General features: G+C 38.4%; 1 protein-coding gene across 1 annotated transcript in view; it reads left to right on the top strand.

Annotated features, from left to right (window-relative positions):
• Positions 1 to 20687, top strand: part of LRP1 (LDL receptor related protein 1) — a 2772300-nt gene that overhangs the window by 2070105 nt on the left and 681508 nt on the right. The window contains exon 58 of the mRNA XM_044083629.1: positions 11710 to 11829. Within this exon, the coding sequence (XP_043939564.1) occupies positions 11710 to 11829 (120 nt within the window). The remainder of the gene's footprint in view (positions 1 to 11709; positions 11830 to 20687) is intronic.

The following is a 20687-nucleotide window of genomic DNA, read 5'->3' as shown; positions in this document are numbered from 1 at the left end:
TTGAAGGGAATTAAGTGCCCCTGAGTAAGAAGTTTAATATTTGTGTAGCATTTCATGATGTAATTTACTTGTTTTAATATAAAGCATTTGTGTGTAGTATGCAGTCACGGGTATTTTAAATGTGAATGAGGGTGTTTTTTTTTTTGTTGACTAGTGTATATGATTGTGATATCAAAATAAGAATGTACTATCTTTTAAGTTTGAAATGTATCCAGGTGTCACTATAAAAAGATAAGGAGATGTCTGAACACTATGTTTCAAATTAAATGCCATGGTGTAATGTAATTAAATTTTACAGGGAAACAGGCACACAATTCAGTGAAAATAAATGGAAGTAAATAGTTACGTAAGTGTTTGCCTCCTCAGCAGACTTGGTACTTTAATGCATTAAATATAACAGTTCACAAGTTAGGTAGTTGCGTAAGGTTAGATGCACTTTTGTGCAGGTTGCTTTTTAACATCTGGGAGAGGAACTGAACATGCACTTCTGCATGGTTAACACTAACTTTTAAAACAGGTAATGCCTATGAGTGCACTATGAAGAGGAAGAAAACTTCCTGGAAAGTGTGTGTGTGTGTGTGTGTGTGTGTGTGTGTGTGTGTGTGTGTGTGTGTGTGTGTGTGTATATATATATATATATATATATATATATATATATATATATATATATATATATATATATATATATATATATATATATATATATATATATATATATATATATATAGTCCTGTAGGTTTGCTGAGAGTTAAGAGATTAGGGTTTTTACAGTTTATTTAGTTTTCTCTTTCTTGATTTTTTAAGCAAAAAAGTTTGGGAAAATGTGATATGGGCTAATAGATACACGAAGATGCAACTGCATAAACAATCAGCTTGGCAAATAATGTGTTTATGTAAGCTGCAAGGTGGAAATATATAATATGTGAAAGTGATATCTTAATCAAAATGGCTACTTTGTCAATGTTACCATGGAATGCAAATGGGCTTGTGTGTATAGATAGTGAGTATTGAATTATGTTAATAAATGTAGAGTACAAATAATGTTACAGAAGAAGCATTTGGGTAGGAATGAGCTTATGAAAAGATTTCAGGATAGGAGAGGACTTCCAGGATGGCTGCATACTAATCAAGAGCTTAATTTCAGCGCTCTCAGTGTGAAAAAAGAAACTGAGAAATAAGAGCTAGTAATTCTGTCTACTTAAGTAAAATGCAGTTACTTGCTAGTAAGTACACTGCCTAGATCATCATCATCATCCCCCTTTTTCCCATTTTTCTACATGGAATCATGGTGTCGTGTCAACTGTTACCATCTCTTGTTATTCAATACCAGCCACTCTCCTGCCTTCCTGGACACTAATGCCCGACTGTTTTAGGTCTTCTCTCTCTTATGCATTCCATCTACCTCTTTGCTGGATGCCCTCATTTCCTCTTTCTTTTTTCCTGTCTGTCCCAAATCATCTTAACCAGATTGTCTTCTGCCTTTCTGTACATGTGCCCAAACTGCCATAATCCATTCTCTTTGACCTTTTCTGCTGTTGGAGCTACTTTGCATTCCAATGTAGAAGAAGAAATTTAGAGAATCTGAAAGAAAGTCAACTGTAAAAGGTGAAGAGAAAATACTGTCTGGGAGAAATCCTGCAGCTGTTCAGCAAAAAGTAGTTCATGCTTCAGCTATGGTGTAAGAGAGGACTTCTAGTAATTCACAGGAAAAAAAACAAATGTGTTCAGTGCATTAAAGAAGTATGTCAATTGAAATGAAACATTGGAGGAGTATATCAAGTGCAATAACAAAAGGCTGGAAAAAAGTAGGAGTTGAACTGATAAAACTGCAAAAAATGAGAGATTGAAATGAAGAAAAGGCTGCCTGAGGATGAGACTTCTTAAGAAGAGCTGTTTCAAAAAATGGTAGAGTTAGAAGACAGAGCATCAGAGAAAACCTGAGATTTTTTGCTGTACCAGAGAAACTGTTTTATGAAAGCACAAATAAACCGGACTGGTATGCCACACCAGGATTTGTTAACTGAAAGGACACATCGAGAGTAAACTGCAAACCTACCCATGAAAAAAGTAGGCAAGACTTGTAATAGTAAGGATGCCATCAGCAATCATTACCAGTTGAAGAAGGAGTTCCTGACAAAACTGTGGCAGAAGAGCAAAAGTATTACACATTGGAAACAATAGAGTAATTGTGAAAAATGATTATTCACTATTCACCAGGCAGAAGAGAAAAAAATAATGCCAGCAGTCAGGGAATATCATGATTCAGGTGTGAGATTCAAGCTGCTGTATCCAGCAGAATATTTTTTTCTGGAAGATCAAATACATTTTTGATGTAGAACAAAGTATGGAGAAAATGCAAAAGTTCCAGCAAAAAGTAAACCATCAAACAGAAGGAGACTGAGCTTCTCATTCTCTGACTTTGCTGGTGAAACCTTTACCAGTGTTCCAAAGGAAAATGCTTGAGAGAGAGAAAAAAAGCAGGAGTTTTCTAGGAAAATCAGGAGTAACTTGGACTTGAACCAGAGTGTTGGGAGATGGAGATGAGCAGGAAGAAGACCAACAGCAGTGAAATTATACAGCATCAATCACATTTGTGAAATTTGGCTTTGCAAGAAAATGTGGCTGAGAAAGTTTGGACTTCTGTTGACTTTGTTAAACTTGTGGTGGGTGAACTGTTAAGTATACATCCCACTTTGTCATTGATGTTTAGGAAGACACTAAAGGAAGTTAAGGAACTGGAAGTAAAACATTTTTTTTCTTAGTACTGTTTGTGTAAAACGTTTCATGATATAAACTGCATGTTATATAGTAAAGTATTTTAAATCTGGAGTGAGGAGACTTTTCAGTGATTGTTGTATGTGATAAAGATATTAAAGAAAACAAGAAGTACAGGCTTTACCATGTAAAAAGAGAAGAAAGGCTGGACAAAAGTAAGTTTAAGATAATATGCTGTAATCTTGGGCTGCTGGGTTGGAGTGTAAAAGTGCAATGATTCTGTTATATGTAAAGCTGAGGTGTTTTAACTTAGTTTTACATAGGTAAATGTTTGGATTAATGCCCTTGGCTTAGTCTAAAAGCAAGCGTCTTGTAAGTAAGGAGGCTTAGAAAACAAGATGAAATGAATGCCACAAGAACTGCTAAGTTTCCTGCATGTGCAGTATTAGCTTGTTCTTTTCCTTTAGCAAATGTTCAATGGGAGTCAAGAAGTCTGCAGCTTAAGGCAGGTGTTCATTCTGTTTTGTTCTGCGTTCATTTGACAGAGACTCCTGCATGAACCTGCAGAGTTGTTGGCTGTTTTTTCCCTTATTGTTGACTATTTCCATAAATATGAGCTGTCTGTAGGTACAAGAAATTAATCTCAAGAGCTTGGAGCATTGTATGCTGAGGGAAATGCAACATTTAAAGATACAAAGTCAAGCATTTCAGCGAAAAGTAAAGTTTGAACTTAGTGGAAATAGATGAGATAGCAGCTTCACCATTGGCCCTAATAGTTGCATTCAATAGAGCTGTGTATAATTTAGTTTTATTTAAAGATAGTGCACTTCTTCCTGAGGCTAAAAGATGATGCTTTCTGAAACAAACTGTTGTTCACATATGGGAAGGTAATAGAAAAAAAAACAGATACCAATCAGTGTAAGTGGGAGCACAGGCTGTAACAGCTGCTTAAGCATGGGTAACCTTAATTTCAGATTATGTAATGCCTGTGGGTGCAGCTGTCAATTTGGGGTAATTATTCCTACCTGGAAGGTTAAACTTCATTTTTGAAGATGTATATAATCATGTGCATTTGTTTCAAGTTAATAGTTTATGAGGATGTTCTGAAAATGTATTAAGTTTTTTTGTTGTTGTTTGAAGGCTTTCACTAAAACAAAAAGTCTTGAAATTTGTGATAATGGTAGAATTGTGGTAGTAAGAGGCTTCTGGCAAGGGAAGGGGATTACACTGGCATGTATTTATATTTCACCAGAAACTGCCGTTATGGTGCTTAAGAAAATTTTAGGAGAAATAATTAGCTTTCAGCAGGGAATGTTACTTATAGGAAGGGGATTACACTGGCATGTATATATGTTTCACCAGAAACTGCTATTATGGTGCTTAAGAAATTTTTGGGAGAAATAATTAGCTTTCAGCAGGGAATGTTACTTATAGGTGGGGACTGGAATGTGATTTGCAACAGTGATGATTGATGAATGTGGGTGGGCATAGAAGGTAAAATATAATAAAAGAGGGTAGAGTTCTGAAGAAGAAAATTTACAAAAGTATGTGGTATGAAGGATGTAAATTCAGTAATAGGAACTCTTAAAGAATGTACATGTTATTCCCCAAGGTGCAATAACTAGGCCAGACTAGATAGAAATTATATTTCACTTGAACATCTGCAATTAATTGAAAGCTTTGACACACATCCAGTAACTATTTCAGATTATGCACCAATAAAAAGTAAGATAAAAATGCAGAGTATTTAAGTAAAAATGAGACTGTAAAAAAAGAGAGGAAATTAAGGGTTGGGTAGCGGAAATTATTCGAGAGGTATTATGGAAGATAGACATTTCTTCAGAGGTTATAGCTAGTGAGTGACATAAAAAAGAAAAGGGGGTTTAAACCGGGTAGAAAGAAAAGAAAAAGATATGGTTAAATTATTTAGAGGGGCTGACAGATGTTAAGTATTTCAGAATAAGGGGAATCTTACAGAACAAGACATGCAACTGGAGTGTGCTAAAGAGAAAATAAGACTCTCTGTAAATGCTGTTTGGCCGAGGCACTACGAGGTTACATTGTGAGGTTATACTAATTTATGTGCTGTTCAAGCTATACGCAATTGTGATTTTCTCATAATACTAACTGCCATTTCAGTTCGTTGGTTTACTGATTTGTGGATTCTCTTCATTGGTGCTGCTTATCAAATTCTGCAGTCACTGAATAAACTACACTTTTGTTATCTACTTTAAGAAGTGGAGTTCCTGGCATTTAGTGTTTTTTTCGTGTTTGCTATCTTTGTGGTAGAAAATAAGAGTGTGGCTGGATAATATGCATGAGTTTAGAAAGGTTATTGTTAAGCAACTGTTTTTGGTGATAACTCCAGAGCACAAAAACTTTTAGCACAATGACTTGGGCAACAGAAAGTGTTAAGGGTCATCACCAAACATAGGGAGCCTATAACAAGAATATAACCAGAGATCCTGTAGAGATGATAGAGATATTTAAGAAATTTTACAAAAATTATATCAAGTAAAAAAATATGGAAATTGGGAGAGAGCACAAATGGAAATATTTATGGAATACTTTATACCAAGGTTAAAGATAGATGAGGTTTAACAACTGACAGTTAAGATAGGTGGAGATATGATAAAGAAATGGTGATGTATAATCAGTCTGCAGGAAAGTGTCCAGGAACAGATGGCATTTCTTTGGAAGTTTTGGAAGAATTCCTTAAACTAGTAGCTGATGCCATCTCCTACCCTGTCTCCATCCTGATTAACCGCTCTGTCCAGGAACAGTACATTCCTGTAATTTGGAAAATACCATACGTCATCCCACTACATAAAGGAGGGAACTTACTGACCTCTCAAACTAAAGACCCATAGCAGTTTTATCTCCCCTTGCCAAAATACTAGAAAAATGTATCCAAACCCAGCTCATGAGCTACCTCTTATCTAACAATCTCGTATCTAATACCCAGAATAGTTTCCATCCCCTTCCTAGTATCACAACTGCCCTTCTAAGTTTTACAAATACAGTCAACCAATATAGAAATTAAGGTAAACTAGTAACTTCCATCTTCCTGGACCTGTCCAAAGCTTTTGATACAGTTTCCCACCAGAAACTCCTCACTGAAAACTGAACCCTTAAAACTCAGTCACTCAACTCTTACATGGTTCCGTCATGATCTAATTGGACATCAACAAGCTGTTAAATGGCACCAAGATCTCTCTCCTCTTTTGCTGGTCCCCCTAAGGCTCAGTTCTAGGTCCTCCTCTTTTCAGTATTTTCACCAATAGACTTCATACTGCTACCCATCTTACCTCCATTGTTCAGTACCCAGATGATTGCACTGTCATCAGTGCTGCACCCACCCTACAACAATTTGAATTCGTGACACAACAGTCCTCCTCTGCTGTGGAATCCTGACTCTCTAACTCGCATCTGATTCTTAATCCAAGTAAAACTAAACATATTCTCTTTTGCCCAGTAAATCCACAGGCTCTCCATCTTCATTTAAAATATACTCCTGCAACAATACCATAATTGCCAAAGTATCCCTAACAAAACTGCTAGGTGTTCTAACTGACAGTAGCATGAAATTTGACAAACACTCATCTTAAACTATCAAAAAGACACACACAGAACTAAAAAACATTTCTCACTTTACACTACAAGACAGGCAATTGCCAGAGCCCACACTTCTGTCTACCCTGCTATGTGTATCCGCTATGTTTACTAACCTAAAGAAAACAGATTTATTGAAACTTGAAGCTTGCTATAATAAAATAGCTAAATTTGCTGCAAACTCCCCACACAGATCCCACCATTGCTCCACCCTACAACAACTCTACTGGTTAAAATTACCCCCACTGTTTACCCTACACCCAGCTCATCACTACCCACAAACTGATATAGCAACCAAATAATTCCCCTGGTCTCCATAATCGACTCTTTTCCCACACAAGTACTTGTGTTGTCCGTTCCTCAAATAAATCGCTAGTACAAATCTCCAAATCCAATAATCATGCCAGGGAGACTGTCTACTCCAACGGTGTCTCCAAAATGTGGAACACTCTCTCTCAGCTTATTATCATAATTACTGCTGATCTGATCCTCTTCAAAAACTGCTAACGATTCACCTGAATAACCACTGGCTATGACCATGCTCTAGCCCTGGCTAAATCTTTCTCTTTGTCTATTAGTGTCCCAACCTATATTCCATCCACCTTAATGCCTAACATATGTAATTATATATTTTCTTTTTTACTACTATATTCTCCCCCACCAACACTAACTAACCATAAATCTCTTCAGTCCATATTCCCCTCCTTCCAAAAAGCCACATCTTTGTCTCCTCCTCACCGTACTTAGCATACATTCACCTTAACTTTGTTCCTTTTCCACACAGCCTTTAACGTATCTTTGTGTTTCTACTCAACTAACCCACCCTCTCATTCCCTCTGTTTTCATCATCTTTCCCAACACAATGCTTTCTCTAACCTATGGATCTCCTGTTTGATCTTCTTCCCTTATATACCCCACACATTACTTTGTATTTACCTGTTCTGCTGTTCCTTCCCCCTCTTCTGCATTTCCTGTCCTTTCATCTCTCTCCCATATTCCACATGGTCTACAGTATATATCATTACCCATTTAACTATCCTCTAGCTCATTTATATCCAAATTAAATAATTTATGTAGTCTACTTGTCTTTTGGATATACTCTTCTCATATAAATCCTAAGTCTGTACCTACTGACCAAGATGGTTTTGAACTATTGTATGTATAAATGCCTTTCCTTTCCATCAATGTGAAGTTTATGGTCTATTCAAATTTTCTTACTCTGTGTAAAACTTGCGTAATCAATGTAATTTATACTGATTGTCTATAGAGCTTTTCTCCCTGGGCCTCCGCTGAAAATGGGCTCTCACTCAGTCAGACTTTCCCCTGTAAACAAATGTTAAATAAGTTAGGAGGGAAGAAAGTGATAAAGATCTGGAAGGATTCATTTAACAGTATTTTAAAAGGAGGGGAAGCACCAACATTTTGGAAGAAGGCTGTGGTGCCTGTAATACCTAAAGATGATAAAGACCCATCAGGCCCAGATTCATATAGACCCATTTTAAATTTAAGTCATGATTATAAAGTGTTTGTTTATATTAGCTAAAACAAACACATTGGCAAAATTGATTGATATGGATCAGTGCGGAGAGCAATCATTTGACAGCATTTATAGAACAGTGATGATCCAGAAGGAAGCAGAATGTAATAAAATAAAACTAATAAAATAAAAATGGACACTAAAGCACAGCAAGGGAAATAAAAGCAAACACTTTAATAACAAACAGGGTAAGTGCTTTCATGATTTAATATCGCTTCATCAGACCATAGTCTAATGTTAAGCTTCACATACATGTATACTAATAAGAACCAATTGGATCACAGTAATTCAATCAGCTCTCCCAGTAAAATCAACTAGGGGAGAAAACAGCAACCTTACAGTTGTATACATAATTAATAAACAGGATAAAAACGTAGAAGCATGTATAAATCAAAATATTATATAAACTCTATCATTTCTTCCGTAGCCCATGAGTTCTCAAAACGGGTTTCAAGGAAACATGGTCATTAAGCCCACAGCCTCTATTGGATTTCATTCTAAGAATCCACTATAACTCATACCTCTCAGTTGTGTTATTCAGATTACCTAAGCATGGGCTTTTAAAAATTCTGTCAGTCACTAAAAATCTAAACTCGTGAAGTTCCTCTCTCATCCACATACTTAGCTAAACCATTGCATTTATTCTGTATCCTAATGTGATAAAGATGTTCCGTAATACATTCCTGAAGACTACGATTTATCTTACCAATATAAAATGAGGAACAAACAATTTATTGTGCTAAGTAAACCAAATCCCTAGTGTCACAGTCAGCCCTCACCTTAAACTCAAACCTAGTGTCAGGATGCACATCCTGATTGCTACTATCTATAAAGGGACAAAAATTGCATTTTCTGCATGGATAGGTACCAGGGACCTCATTCAGTAACCCACCCTTCCTAATCCTATTGGGATAACACAGCATTCTTTTCAAACACTTCTTAAAAGTGAAAGAAGGCGACTACCCAACAATATTCATAAGCTTGTCATTGGTGAGAAGTACTGGGCAGTGTCTCTTTATGATGCCAGTGATAACACCAACATTACTACTATAATGTAAAGAGAACATAATACCTTTTGCTTTCTGTCCCTCACCTCCAATATTGAATTTTTGGATGTTGAGGTTTTTAAGCAGAATGACTTGTCCTTTGGGACTAGATTATTTAGGAAGGGATGCTACAGGAATGCATTGCTACAGAGGACAAGTATGCATCCTGGGCATTAAGGAATATTGTTAAAGGCCAAGGCATGCACATTTCTAGGTTAAATGAGAGTGAGGATGGCTTTACTAGTGACCTTAGCACACTTAGGAAATAACTACAGAGGTAAAGGTAATAGAATGGGATGCGGCCAAGAAGACACTTAGACTGCAGGCTAGAAACTGTCTTCCCTACCAGAAACTGATATTGGAGTACAACCAAAGAGAAAAGGGATAGGGAAATCCTAAATGAAAGACCTGCTCTGATAGAGGTTGACGTTGAATCCAGAGTAGAAGCTACTGTTAAAGGGATAATTATTAGGGCATATAAAATTTTGCACTATAACTATAAGAATCATTCAGAGGGTGTTTACAGCGGAACAGTGAGAGGACATATGTATGGCTCCCAAGTACAAAGTCTAGAAGGTTTAAGATACTTAATTGGAAGTGTTTGCACCACAAGCAGACTTGAAAGATTGTTCCTTAGGTAGATAGCAGAAGTTGGAGATGTGATGGGAAATAAAAGGTAACTGAGAACATATGTTTTGGGAGTGTAATGAGTTGGCAGATTTAAAAAATTCCCTACAGAGTATTCTATCAGAAATGGGGGAGCAAATTGTTGTAAGTAAAGAAATTGTTTTGAGATGGGATACAGGGTTTGAATTGCCTAGACATTGTAAGGCCTTGTAAGGTTTAATTCTAGTGGTTGCTAGAAAAGTAATTAATAGAACATGGAAATCAAAGTCTAAACCAACTGTAGCTGAAGTATTGAATGTTGTAACAGAGATAAAAGAAGTGGAAGTAGAATCTTTACAAAAGGGAAGGAGCAAATTTAGAAAAAAATGGAAATCGTGGAAACAATACATGCAGATTAATGTGCTTAAGGGAAGTTAGGAATTGAACAATTTTTGTAATGGACTCATTTAAAACAGAACGTACATGATGTCTAATGTATATAACTGTAAATCTGTTAATAGTTGTTTATATTAATGTAGGTTTGCCTTTGTCTGAAGTGATAAGTTAACAAAGGTTAAAAACGAAGAATTTCAGGATAGACATTCAGCATACCATCAGGGATAACAGGAGAATGTGAGTAGTAATGCTGAGTGTGTTGTGATAGAAGAGGAAAAAAGGCACTAATGGTCGATTTCCAGTAGTAAGAAGTTATTGGCAGGGGAAGAGTACAGTAGTATGTGTTTATATTCCATATAAAACTGTTTGAGGGCTTAGGATAAGTTTTGGGAGACACAATAAACATTCAGTAGGGAATATTATTTATGACCGTGGTTGGATCCTGATTTGCAATCATGAGGACATTTTGGGGGACCTAGAAGGGAAAATGTAAGATGAGGGAGTAGATTTCTGAAGAAGTGTATGAGAATACTTGGTGTGAAAGATTTAACATTAGTAGCAGAAACTCATATGCAATTTAAGTATTCTCCAAGATATAACTACTGGGCTAGATTGGATCTGAGTTGTATTTCACAGCAGCATGCATGTGTGTAATTGAGATCCATCCGATAACTATATCAGATCATGTAGCGATAAAACACTAAGGTAAATATGCAGGGTACTGATGTGAAAATGAGGCATTACCACGTTCCTACTTGTCTGTTAAAAAGAGAAATTTAAGGAATGGGTAATGAATATGATTCAAAAGTTATGCGAGAAGTTAGAAGTTACTTTGGAAGGGATAGCTACTGAGTAGGACAAAATAAAACTGTAACTTAAAAACATTGTAGAAATGAGAGAGAAAAAGCCATATGAGAAGTAAAGATTTTTTTGAAACAATACATGCACTGTAATGTTCAGGAAGGAGAGAAGATTGTAGTTTTATGGAAGGCAGAAACTGAACAACTCCTGTAATGTTGGAGTGAATGAAAATTGTTAAAAAGAAAAAAAAGCATGTGTACTGCTTGACAGTAATAATGTAAACTGTTATTTTTCTTTGCTTTCTACTTTTAATGTATATAAACCCATGTTGCAGATCAGAATATGATGATTTAATAAAGATGTTTTAAAAAAGTATGTCCCAGTTGTTGCTGTTTGCCTTTCCACTGATGGCCGTCGAAGTGCAGTGAATTGGACAAACACCTTCCCCCTAGATGGACAAGTTGATATTGGCCACTCACTTCCATCCTTCTGTCTTGAGGTCTGTATTGCCTAAATTGCTGAACATAGTCTAGTCATAGTATAAGGGCTTTATTACTCCAGATAGAGCTAGGCTTGTGATAATTAGGATATGGTTTGAAGGTGTAAAAATGAACATTTTGTCCATGGTAATGTAATACCTGGCCATTATATGAAGTAGCAGCAGTATAGGCAAAAATAAAATAAGTAAATTAAGGGTAGCGTGGCATCAAAATTCTTTAAAGATCTCCTGTGCTAGAGGACCACGTGGCATCAAAATCCTTTAAATACCTCCTGTGCTAGAGGACCAGCACAAGAGGCTTACAGTCTTGTGGCATACAGTATCAGGATAGAGTAACAACACTGGCAGTTTAAGAAAATAATTGATTTTATTTTTTACAATTCAAAAATAGAACATGGCTGGTTAGTAATTGGAAGGCTTTGTAAAGTGGTAGGATCGTTAGCTGTTCTTTTCTGAAGTAATATAATTAATTTTATAATTGTTTTACTTAATTTCAGGGCCTAAACAATGCAGTGGCTTTAGACTTCGACTACAGGGAGCAGATGATTTACTGGACTGATGTTACTACGCAAGGCAGCATGATCCGCAGAATGCATATAAATGGCAGTGATGTGCAAGTAAGTCTTCATCCATCTGATAAGTCAGTGTAAGTTAATATGCATTTATAAATGGATTGTGCTGAAGTTGAACTCACAATTTTCCGTTGTAGTTTTTGGAAATAGCAGCAGCATACCCTGGCTTTCTGGCTGTAAATCTAGCCTGACTTCATGTACAGAATTCACTCGGGTTCTTATCACTGTCTTTCTTTCTTTATTCCACCTCCATTTTCCCCATTTTATGTTTCCATTTTTTTTCTTTTTATCCTGATTACTCCACCAGCCAGGTTATGAAGTCTTGTGGCACACACGGGTTTTCTGGTACTGAATATTACAGTAACAGAGCCTATTTGAGTTTGTTTCTTCATTGCCTTCATAGAAAAGGAATTAACATCTGAAGTTTTGGACTGTTTATATTAATGCTTCACATTGTAATGCTGAAGTGTTTTTATTTTTCACAAGTAACAAGGAAGCGGAGTCATTCTTCAGCCTTAATGCTGAGGATGGCTGTCTCCTCACATCTCTGTTATGTTTTTTGTACTTGTTCGTCTTCCTGTGACTCACTGTGATGCACAGGTTTCCTGGATGTGAGGTAGATTTACCAGAGCCGTTGGTGATTTTTGTCATATGATTCATTTGCTGTGGACAAAACGATGTGTGAAATCAGAGTTCCTCTGACAAGGTGTGATTACTGAGAGAATCAGAAGTAATGTTAAATTTATTGCTTGGTGCAAAGTGAGTAAAATTGCCTTGTAATAGTTAAAGCTCACAAAAGATTTTGATGATCTTAAGAGTAGCTTGTGAGATGGAACTGAATACAAATAAAAAAGTGAATGAAGATGACTTACAAAGTCCCTGGCAAAAATGCAAAACAAGGCAGATACAGTAACTGAGAATGTAGTGGCTGTAATGAAGGTATGGCTGTAAAGATAAAAAAAAAAAATAATTGGGTGTTAAAGTTTGTAGAAGCTGTGACAAAAAGAATACTTTTAATTTCTCCTGTCCTGTCAGGTTAGCGAGACATCAGGACTACTGACTTTGGCTCCCTGTAGTGGCAGCATGGAACTCTTCACAGACTCTAGTTCTTTTCTATCCATAACTCCCTGCTGCTGTATTCTCCATGTCCCATCACTGCCATTTAGACAACGATCTCTTCAAACAGCTCAAGCTTTGGGATAGAGGTTTTGAATAGTTGTTTAACACCTAAGTAGTCTTTTCCTTCGCAGTTTCTACTGGTGATAGATATTTGACTGGCTAACTAGGTTCTACTTCACTTTTTCTTTTGTGTCAGAATTTTTTCCTCCGTCCTCCCTACCCAGACTTGTCTTAGGCTGTTGGTCTTCTGTCTTGTTGTTTTGATTTTCTATTTCTTCAGCAGAATTTTTAAACAAGTGTTTTAGGGCAAGGATATAGATAAGGATGGCAAGCAAAGCTGTAAAAATGTGAAAGATGTGGCCTTCTTACTTGACAGTTGGGATGAGTTTCTCAGTACCACTGTGGATCTTGACCTTGTTTTCTCTGTTGACTCTGTCTCTGTGCACTTTAGTGGACTCCACGATGGAGTAGGCAGCTGCACAAAAAACTTTTGTGCCCATTTTATCAGGAGTACCAGTTCTGCCCAAGATACCACAGAAGCTGGACACTTGAGCTGACCATTGTATAGCCCCCCTCAGGCCCAAAGCATTACGAGTCCTACACTGGTGAGATCCAGAGAACACTCTTTCCCAGAAAGTTTAGATTAAGATTTTCACCCCAGCCCCCCCATGAAAGAGAAAGTGTAAGAGGAAACAGCCGGACTCCCCCTCAGACTCTCCCACTCCAGGTACAGATTTTAATGCAGGAGGAGGTCCCCAAAACCCCTCTGGAGGGAGTGTCCTTTGTAGTTTCTCCAAGTCTTTTGGGTTCCTAATACCATGACGGTAGTGGACCCCATCCCTGACTCAAAGTATGATTAAAGTACATGAAATTAATATTATTTCAGTCATTGATGTTAGCCAAAAGTGCTATTTGCAGCACCCACAATGTGTCCAGAATTGACTCCTCCTGCATTTTATATGGAGTTACATTTATTGGTAACCTATCTAAATATAACTGTAAATTATTTTTTGAGACCCATTGCTCGTACTACTATTGGAACTGTCTGGGTATCCTCCTTCCAGATTGCCCCTGTTTCTACCTGGAAATACTAGTATTTTATGACTTAGTGCCTGTCTGTACATAAGATACTGTAATCACTGGGTGTAGCAATTTCAGTGATCAGTGCTGCTTTTGCCCCTGAGACTAGAATATCTGGTTTTCTCGCATCTCTTTTTTTTAATTGTTGGTAATGGTGATCCCATGTGATATAAACTTCATAATTTTTATAATGCTTTGTGGCTTATATTTTCAATGCTTTTCAAATACTTCAATATTATAATGTTTGCACAATCACCAGTGCAACAGTCTTGCCACATTATTATGCCTTTCAATATACAGATCTTCTGCCACACCCAGCAACTAGATGTGCAACTGTTTGCAATTCTGTTTTGCAAAACCTGCATTTGTCTGTTTCTCTGACGTGTTCAACAATGGATTTTGTAAATCAGTGTGTATGTAGTCCACTCTCCTGGGCTGCCACTATTAACCTTCCATCTTTAGGTTTAAATTCACCTCTCCTTAACCATTCTTATGTCAGAGCCTGATCGACATGAGGATGTTCCAGGAGTTTTCTGTACTTGCGACTATATTTATGCATTTTCCACATTTCTTGCCGCCTTATCTGATCCTTCACGTTATACTCTTTCTTTTGTTTTTTTGGCACATTCTGTTGCCCGATTTTTGTCTGCATCCAGTTTGATTTCCATTCCCATTTAACACCGGTATGGTTCTGTGTGGTAAGCAGGGAACTCATCCTTGACTTGTTCTCCTCATATTTTAAAACTTTCACTATGTTTCGATCTTGTGGGGGTCAGCAGATATTTATGCAGTCCTGCAATTGCAGATCTATACATGTAATCAGTTTCAAGGAGGCCCATATTTCCTTCAGAATGGGGAATATATAATCTTGGTATACACTGATTTTTATAAATCATTTGATAAACGTGAATCATTTTTCTTGTTTTCCTGTCCAACTGATCCAATACCTTTTGGGGCCAGTTAATCACCCTGCAACTGTAAGTTAGGACAGGAAGAGCAAATTGGTTTATAGCTTGGACTCTGTTCTTAGATGTCAGGGCCGTTTTCAGTACTAATTTTAGTCTTCTAAAATATTCCTAAGTTTTATTCACATTTATTCATGTTTTATTGTCAATTCTTTATCACTTCTCAAATATGTATACACTCCCTTCTGCTCAAGTTCTTTTATATCACATTCCTGTCCCAGACTGATATTTTCTTGGTGCTGCAGCTTTCCTGCTTTAAATGTTGCTTTTGCACATGAATATCAGACGTGTCCTTCAGTGAGGCATTGCAGCTGATGAAGCAAAGAGAATCATGGTGAAGTAGACCCCACGTCCCTGGAAAAACAGTTCACCAGTTGCATGTGCAGTCCCCCCTCACAGACAAACTGGTAGACCTGGTTTGCAACAAAGTGTGGATGGAAATGGATGTAGCAGATCCCATTCCCAGGAAGCCTGATAGTTACCTGTACCCAAAAAGACAGGCCGCACTGGAACAAGGGCCCTCTTATTGATTCCATAGTGGTCACTGCATCTACCAAGAAAGACATTCCAGAGGATACTCAAGCTATCTGTCCTCCTAATAAAGAGTCTAAGATGGATAGATTAGGGAAGTGGGTCTATGTATCCAGCACAATCACTGTCAACACATTGAACTGTATGGCTCGCGTGATTCAGTTTCAGTGAGAGATCTCTAACAAGACACTGGAATATATGAGAAGCAGTTGCCTGATGGAGAACTTTTCCAACTGGAGACTCGGGACTATGATGAGTACCATTTCCTTACTGATATATAATGCAATGGATGTGGCAGCAAGGGCTGCAGGATCACGCCTGACTATGAGTCGACAGGTCTGGATGTGCCTTATGTATTTCCTGGATCACTTAAAGGTGGCTTGTGCTTACACACTGTTCAACAGTAATATCCTGTTTGGGCAGCAAATCAAGGAAAGATGGTCTGCTTGTGAATATGAGGGCACAATGTTTACCACTATTGGAATTAAGTTAACTGCAGAACAAGGAACCCTCTAATGCAATCAAAAATGAACAAGGAACTTGCGGTTTTGAAAATGTCAGCATAGACAGCAGCAAGACAGAAGTTCCTGAGAAAGAGGGGACTTCATTCTAGATGGTGCCGCAGAGGTACGATTGGTGCCAACAACAAGGAAGGTAGGGGATCCTTTTGAGGATTTTGCTCCTGCAGTCCCTGAAGGTTTGCACAGCTTTTCCATTCTGGACACAGTCTGAGGACAACTCTCTTAACACATTCTTATGTGGCTGGACACTGCAAGGGATTTATGAGTAAGGGGATTCATATCTAGAGGCTACTTCATTCCCTTTTCTACAAAGCCTTCGATTCAGACTTCCCAGCCCCCATCAGGGCCATCCAGACAATGGAAGCAGCCTTAAAGGAGATTCACAGCCTTCTCAACTTAAAGGGACATCCAAGGAGTTCCATCAGGCCTGAAAAAACCCAGATGTTACTCCAGATTCTTTTTTTAATGCCTAGAAAGACCAAGGACCTCAAGCCAATATTCCATCTCAGTTGTCTCAATCCTTTTGTAAAGGAGGAGTCTCTGGACGGTCATGGTGCATTCCATACTGCTATGCCTTGAGGCAGGGGACATAATTTCCTCTCCAGATCTTCAAGATGCTTATCTATGCATAAAGATAGACGAGGCATCACGAATGTTTATCCACTTCCAGGTTGGGGCCAGATTTGGACCATTCCATTTGGACTCGCCACAGCCCCCTGGTTACTCACCACATGCATGGTCCTCGTCATGGTGCACGTATGACTTCAAGGGACGTGGATCTTGTCATACTTGGACAGTTAGCTCCTGGCAGCCCAGTCTGTGGATCAGCTTGTCCCAGTTAGACGATACTTGCATCATACCTGCATGTTTTTGGATCATGGTAAATGTGACCAAATCTAAACTGGAGCCCTCCCATGATTTAATCTTCATAGGTTGCCAGTTAGATGCACATTGATAGTGATCTTTCCCTATTACAGGAGCTTCTCAGTAGATTCCGAGGTCTCATTTCTGCTTCTGTAAGATTAATCATCAGTAGCTGTAGTCCCTAAAGTACTCAAAAGGTTGCTTCAGTACAGATGATCACCCATGCCGAGCTTCACATAAGAATCTTGTAATGGACACTACATATGTATTGGATCAGTCCTGTTGACCAGTGCATTACAGGATAAGGTTGTCTTGGTTTTCCAGACAGAGCCTAAACTGGTGGATGGATCCCTGACAACTTTTGACAGGTATACCTTTCCCCAAACCACTGCTGATTGCATGTGTGAGTACAAACGAGTCAACCCTCAGGTGTTGAAGGAGTGCTTGGACAAGATGGTGCAAGGTTCTTGTACCATGAAAGAGGTTTCTCTGCACATGAATGTAGTTGAGATGAGAGCTATTCCTCTGGCATTGCAGACATTCTAGGATGTGCTTCATCAAGGTTCCATTTCCATACAATAGAACAAAATGGTATTAGTATGGTATGCAAACAAGCAAGGAGGAACCAGATCCTGGCCATTATGCAGAGAAGCAATGAGAATGGGCAGTAGCTTCACAATGCTTTGTAATAGCAATGCACGTATCCAGGTTTTCCAGCGTGATTGTTGACAAACTGAGCAGACCAGTCTTGTTGCCTCATAAATGACCTCTCAACGGCAGATTAGCAGGCAGCATATTACTGTAATCTTTTTTGCTTCACCATTTAGCACCAAATGCCCTCATTTCTTCAGCATAGCTGTTAGAGAAGGACAAGCACCCAGATGCATTCTTCCATGATTAGCCCTAGGTCTCTTCTACACCTTTCCTCCTCCTCTTTGTTACCAAGACGATTACAAAATGCCAACATTTGCAAAGCTCCATTTATTCTCATGGCACTGTTCTAGCCTTGCCAATCTTGGTTCCTCTTGCTTTGGCCTCATCTGCAGAAGAAACCCCTTATTGTAACACAGAGCCCTGTTCTGCTTAGTAATCCATCTGGGCAGCCTCACCCAGACATGTGATTCCTTTGTCTAACCACTTGGTTTCTAAAACTCCAATAATGGTCAAGAAACCTCATTTCCTTCTGGATATGATTAAAATCATTTCAGCCTCTCACCTCTCTGAAGCCTTCAAGGAAAGTCTTTAAGGATAAATGGAAATAAAATTTATGTAGCCAGATGACAGAAATATTTTACCAGTGTCGGCATGTTTTGCATAAGTGTTAGTCGTCTTAGCAGAATTGTATAACAAAGGCACAAGTCAGTAATAATGCATCTGGTAGTGTTTTCCTGTTGTTGTTATGAAGGTTTCTGAACACATTCATTTAAGGAAGACATTACAAGATCTGTGTGAGGCCAAGAAATCTTCCACTCCAGACCTCTAGTATTTAAACCAGCCCTGGCCTAAGATCAACACTTTGTGCATTAAAATTTTACAAGAACCTCCTATCAATCAGCAAATTCAACTAAACTTAAATTCTTACATGCAAGACTACCCTGTTGGTAGCTATTACTTCAAGCAGGAGAGTTTCTGAACTTATAGGTTCATAGGTTGGTACTAGGCTATCGGCCCTAGGGCCTATTCAAGCCTAGCCATAACAATTCCCTTACTATTTCTTCCCACACTATTTACTTCCCTGGACCCCTGTCTAGCAGGGTGACTGACGTGATCCCTGGGGTGAATTTCCTTTCTCCCATCCAATCATCAAGGTTCCTTTTGAAGAGGGCCTAAGAGGTGCTCTACTTGACATGTATGGGTAGTCTGTTCCAGAGTCTGGGGAGTCTCTGGGTCAGAAACCTATCCCTCCAGCATGTTTTGTTTATTGTGATGACAAGATTTAGATCCCTGGAGCGTGTGGCTCTGAGAGATTGGGATTTCTTTAAGTGTAGCATGTCCAACAGCTCTGGGTTTGACATGGCCTTGTATGTTAAGCAGAGATCACCTCGGAGTAGATGATATGTGACAGAGTTTAGCTGGAGTTTTTTAAGGCAGTCAGAATAGGGCATCTGCTTTAGGCCTGTGATTCTTTTAGTGAGGTATTTCTGCGGCCTTTCTAGTTGTTGCAGATGTCTTGAGAGGTACATACTAAATGGGGCATTGTATTCTATAATGGGTCTAATGAGGGATGAATACAGTGGGACAATGACCTCCTTTTTTCTGGATGAAAAGCCCTTATTGATGGTGTGCCACATAGAAGGCTTTCCTGACTGATGTGGTTATCGAAGGTGAGACCACTGTCCACCTGTGTCCCTAAGTCTCTTATCACACTTTCGGTGTTTAGTGTACTGCCACCTATGTGATAATTCACGGGTACATGTTTTATCCCAAAGGGGATAACTATACATTTTTTGGCATTGAGCTCGAGCCCATGGCTTCTTGCACTTTCCCCCCAAAACCCCTACATTATTTTCTATCAGGATCGGCTCTCCCTTGTGTAAACCCGGCATTTTTTCCGCAAGTTAGACACTCAGGATATGCTGAATCAGTACATTCATCTTCCGGTAATTTTTCCCAAAAATGCTAACAAAGTAGAGTATTTGTTACATTGCCTAGATGTACACAGGCATTTAAGATTCTGTTTGGATCACACAGAGGTTTTCAGGACATCCAAACAATTCTTTGTCAGTTTTTTGACAACCAGCCGTGGTCATAAGATTACATTAGCTAAATAGATTTCAGACTGCATTTCCTTCTGTTATACCACAGCAGGCAGACATTCTACCAAAGCCACTCTTTGTCAAGGCTCAAGCTGTTTCCACAGCTTTGCTGCATAGCCTTCCAGCTGAAGACATAGCAGCATATTCCCTGCATGATGTTCCCTGCATACCTTTGCTAAGCATTACAGCCTTGGTTCCATTTCTAGGAGTAGAACATCATCTGGGGCAACCATTCTTGGTTTGTTGGGTTAGGTTACTTAAGTTAGCAGGGGGCTCTATCCTAACGTTTCAGTGTCTGTACAGGACCTGAGAAATATGTAAGTTATGTACTTACTGGGACATGAGATTTTTCTGTTTTTTTCTGAACACTGGAACAACCCACCCACCTTCCCACTTCACATTGTCCTATCCTGAGAGGCCTATACGTTAACTTGCAGTTGACCTCCTTTTTCTGTTTTTCTGGATAAAGTTAGTTGTGTTATAGGTAAGGAGGAGGTGAAGCTTGTGAGGAGTTTGTTGCCATCAGTAGTGGGTGCAAAAGGCAACAGTCCTGATGTTCTAGTGTCCAGACAGAGTCCAGAGAAAGCTAACTTTCTGGTTAGTCTGTTTTGTGTTTATGAAATGAAAGAAAGAGTGAAATATTCCATGTAACAAAGTCAAAAAGACTGGATGCTTTAGAGTAGAGACATGTCTACCTGAGGAAAATTTCTTGGGAGTCTACTTGGGGTATATAAATACATATGTAAAACACTTCCAGGCAAAGATCCTAAGTCTTCTAGACTTTGTAGCATATACATATATCCCCCCCTCATTATTTCTTTGTGAATTGCTTATCCAGTCTCTATTCGCAATCCTATCTCTGACCTCCTCTGATTGATTGTTATAGTTGTCATGCAATATTTTTTGTGCGCTACTAATTATTCCTTTCTTAATAACAGCAACTGTTCTAGATTCTACTAACTGCAGTAGAGTGTATTGTCATGTCTTTTCAGACATTTTTGAGGCACTGGATAAGAAAGGGAAAATCCTAAAGCAGTAATACAAACTACTTACTTATTTGGGTCATC

Source organism: Protopterus annectens, chromosome 9.part0, assembly GCF_019279795.1.
Source record: "Protopterus annectens isolate FY-2018-M chromosome 9.part0, PAN1.0, whole genome shotgun sequence".
Lineage (NCBI taxonomy): Eukaryota > Metazoa > Chordata > Ceratodontiformes > Protopteridae > Protopterus > Protopterus annectens.
This window is presented reverse-complemented; position numbering and strand designations above follow the sequence as displayed.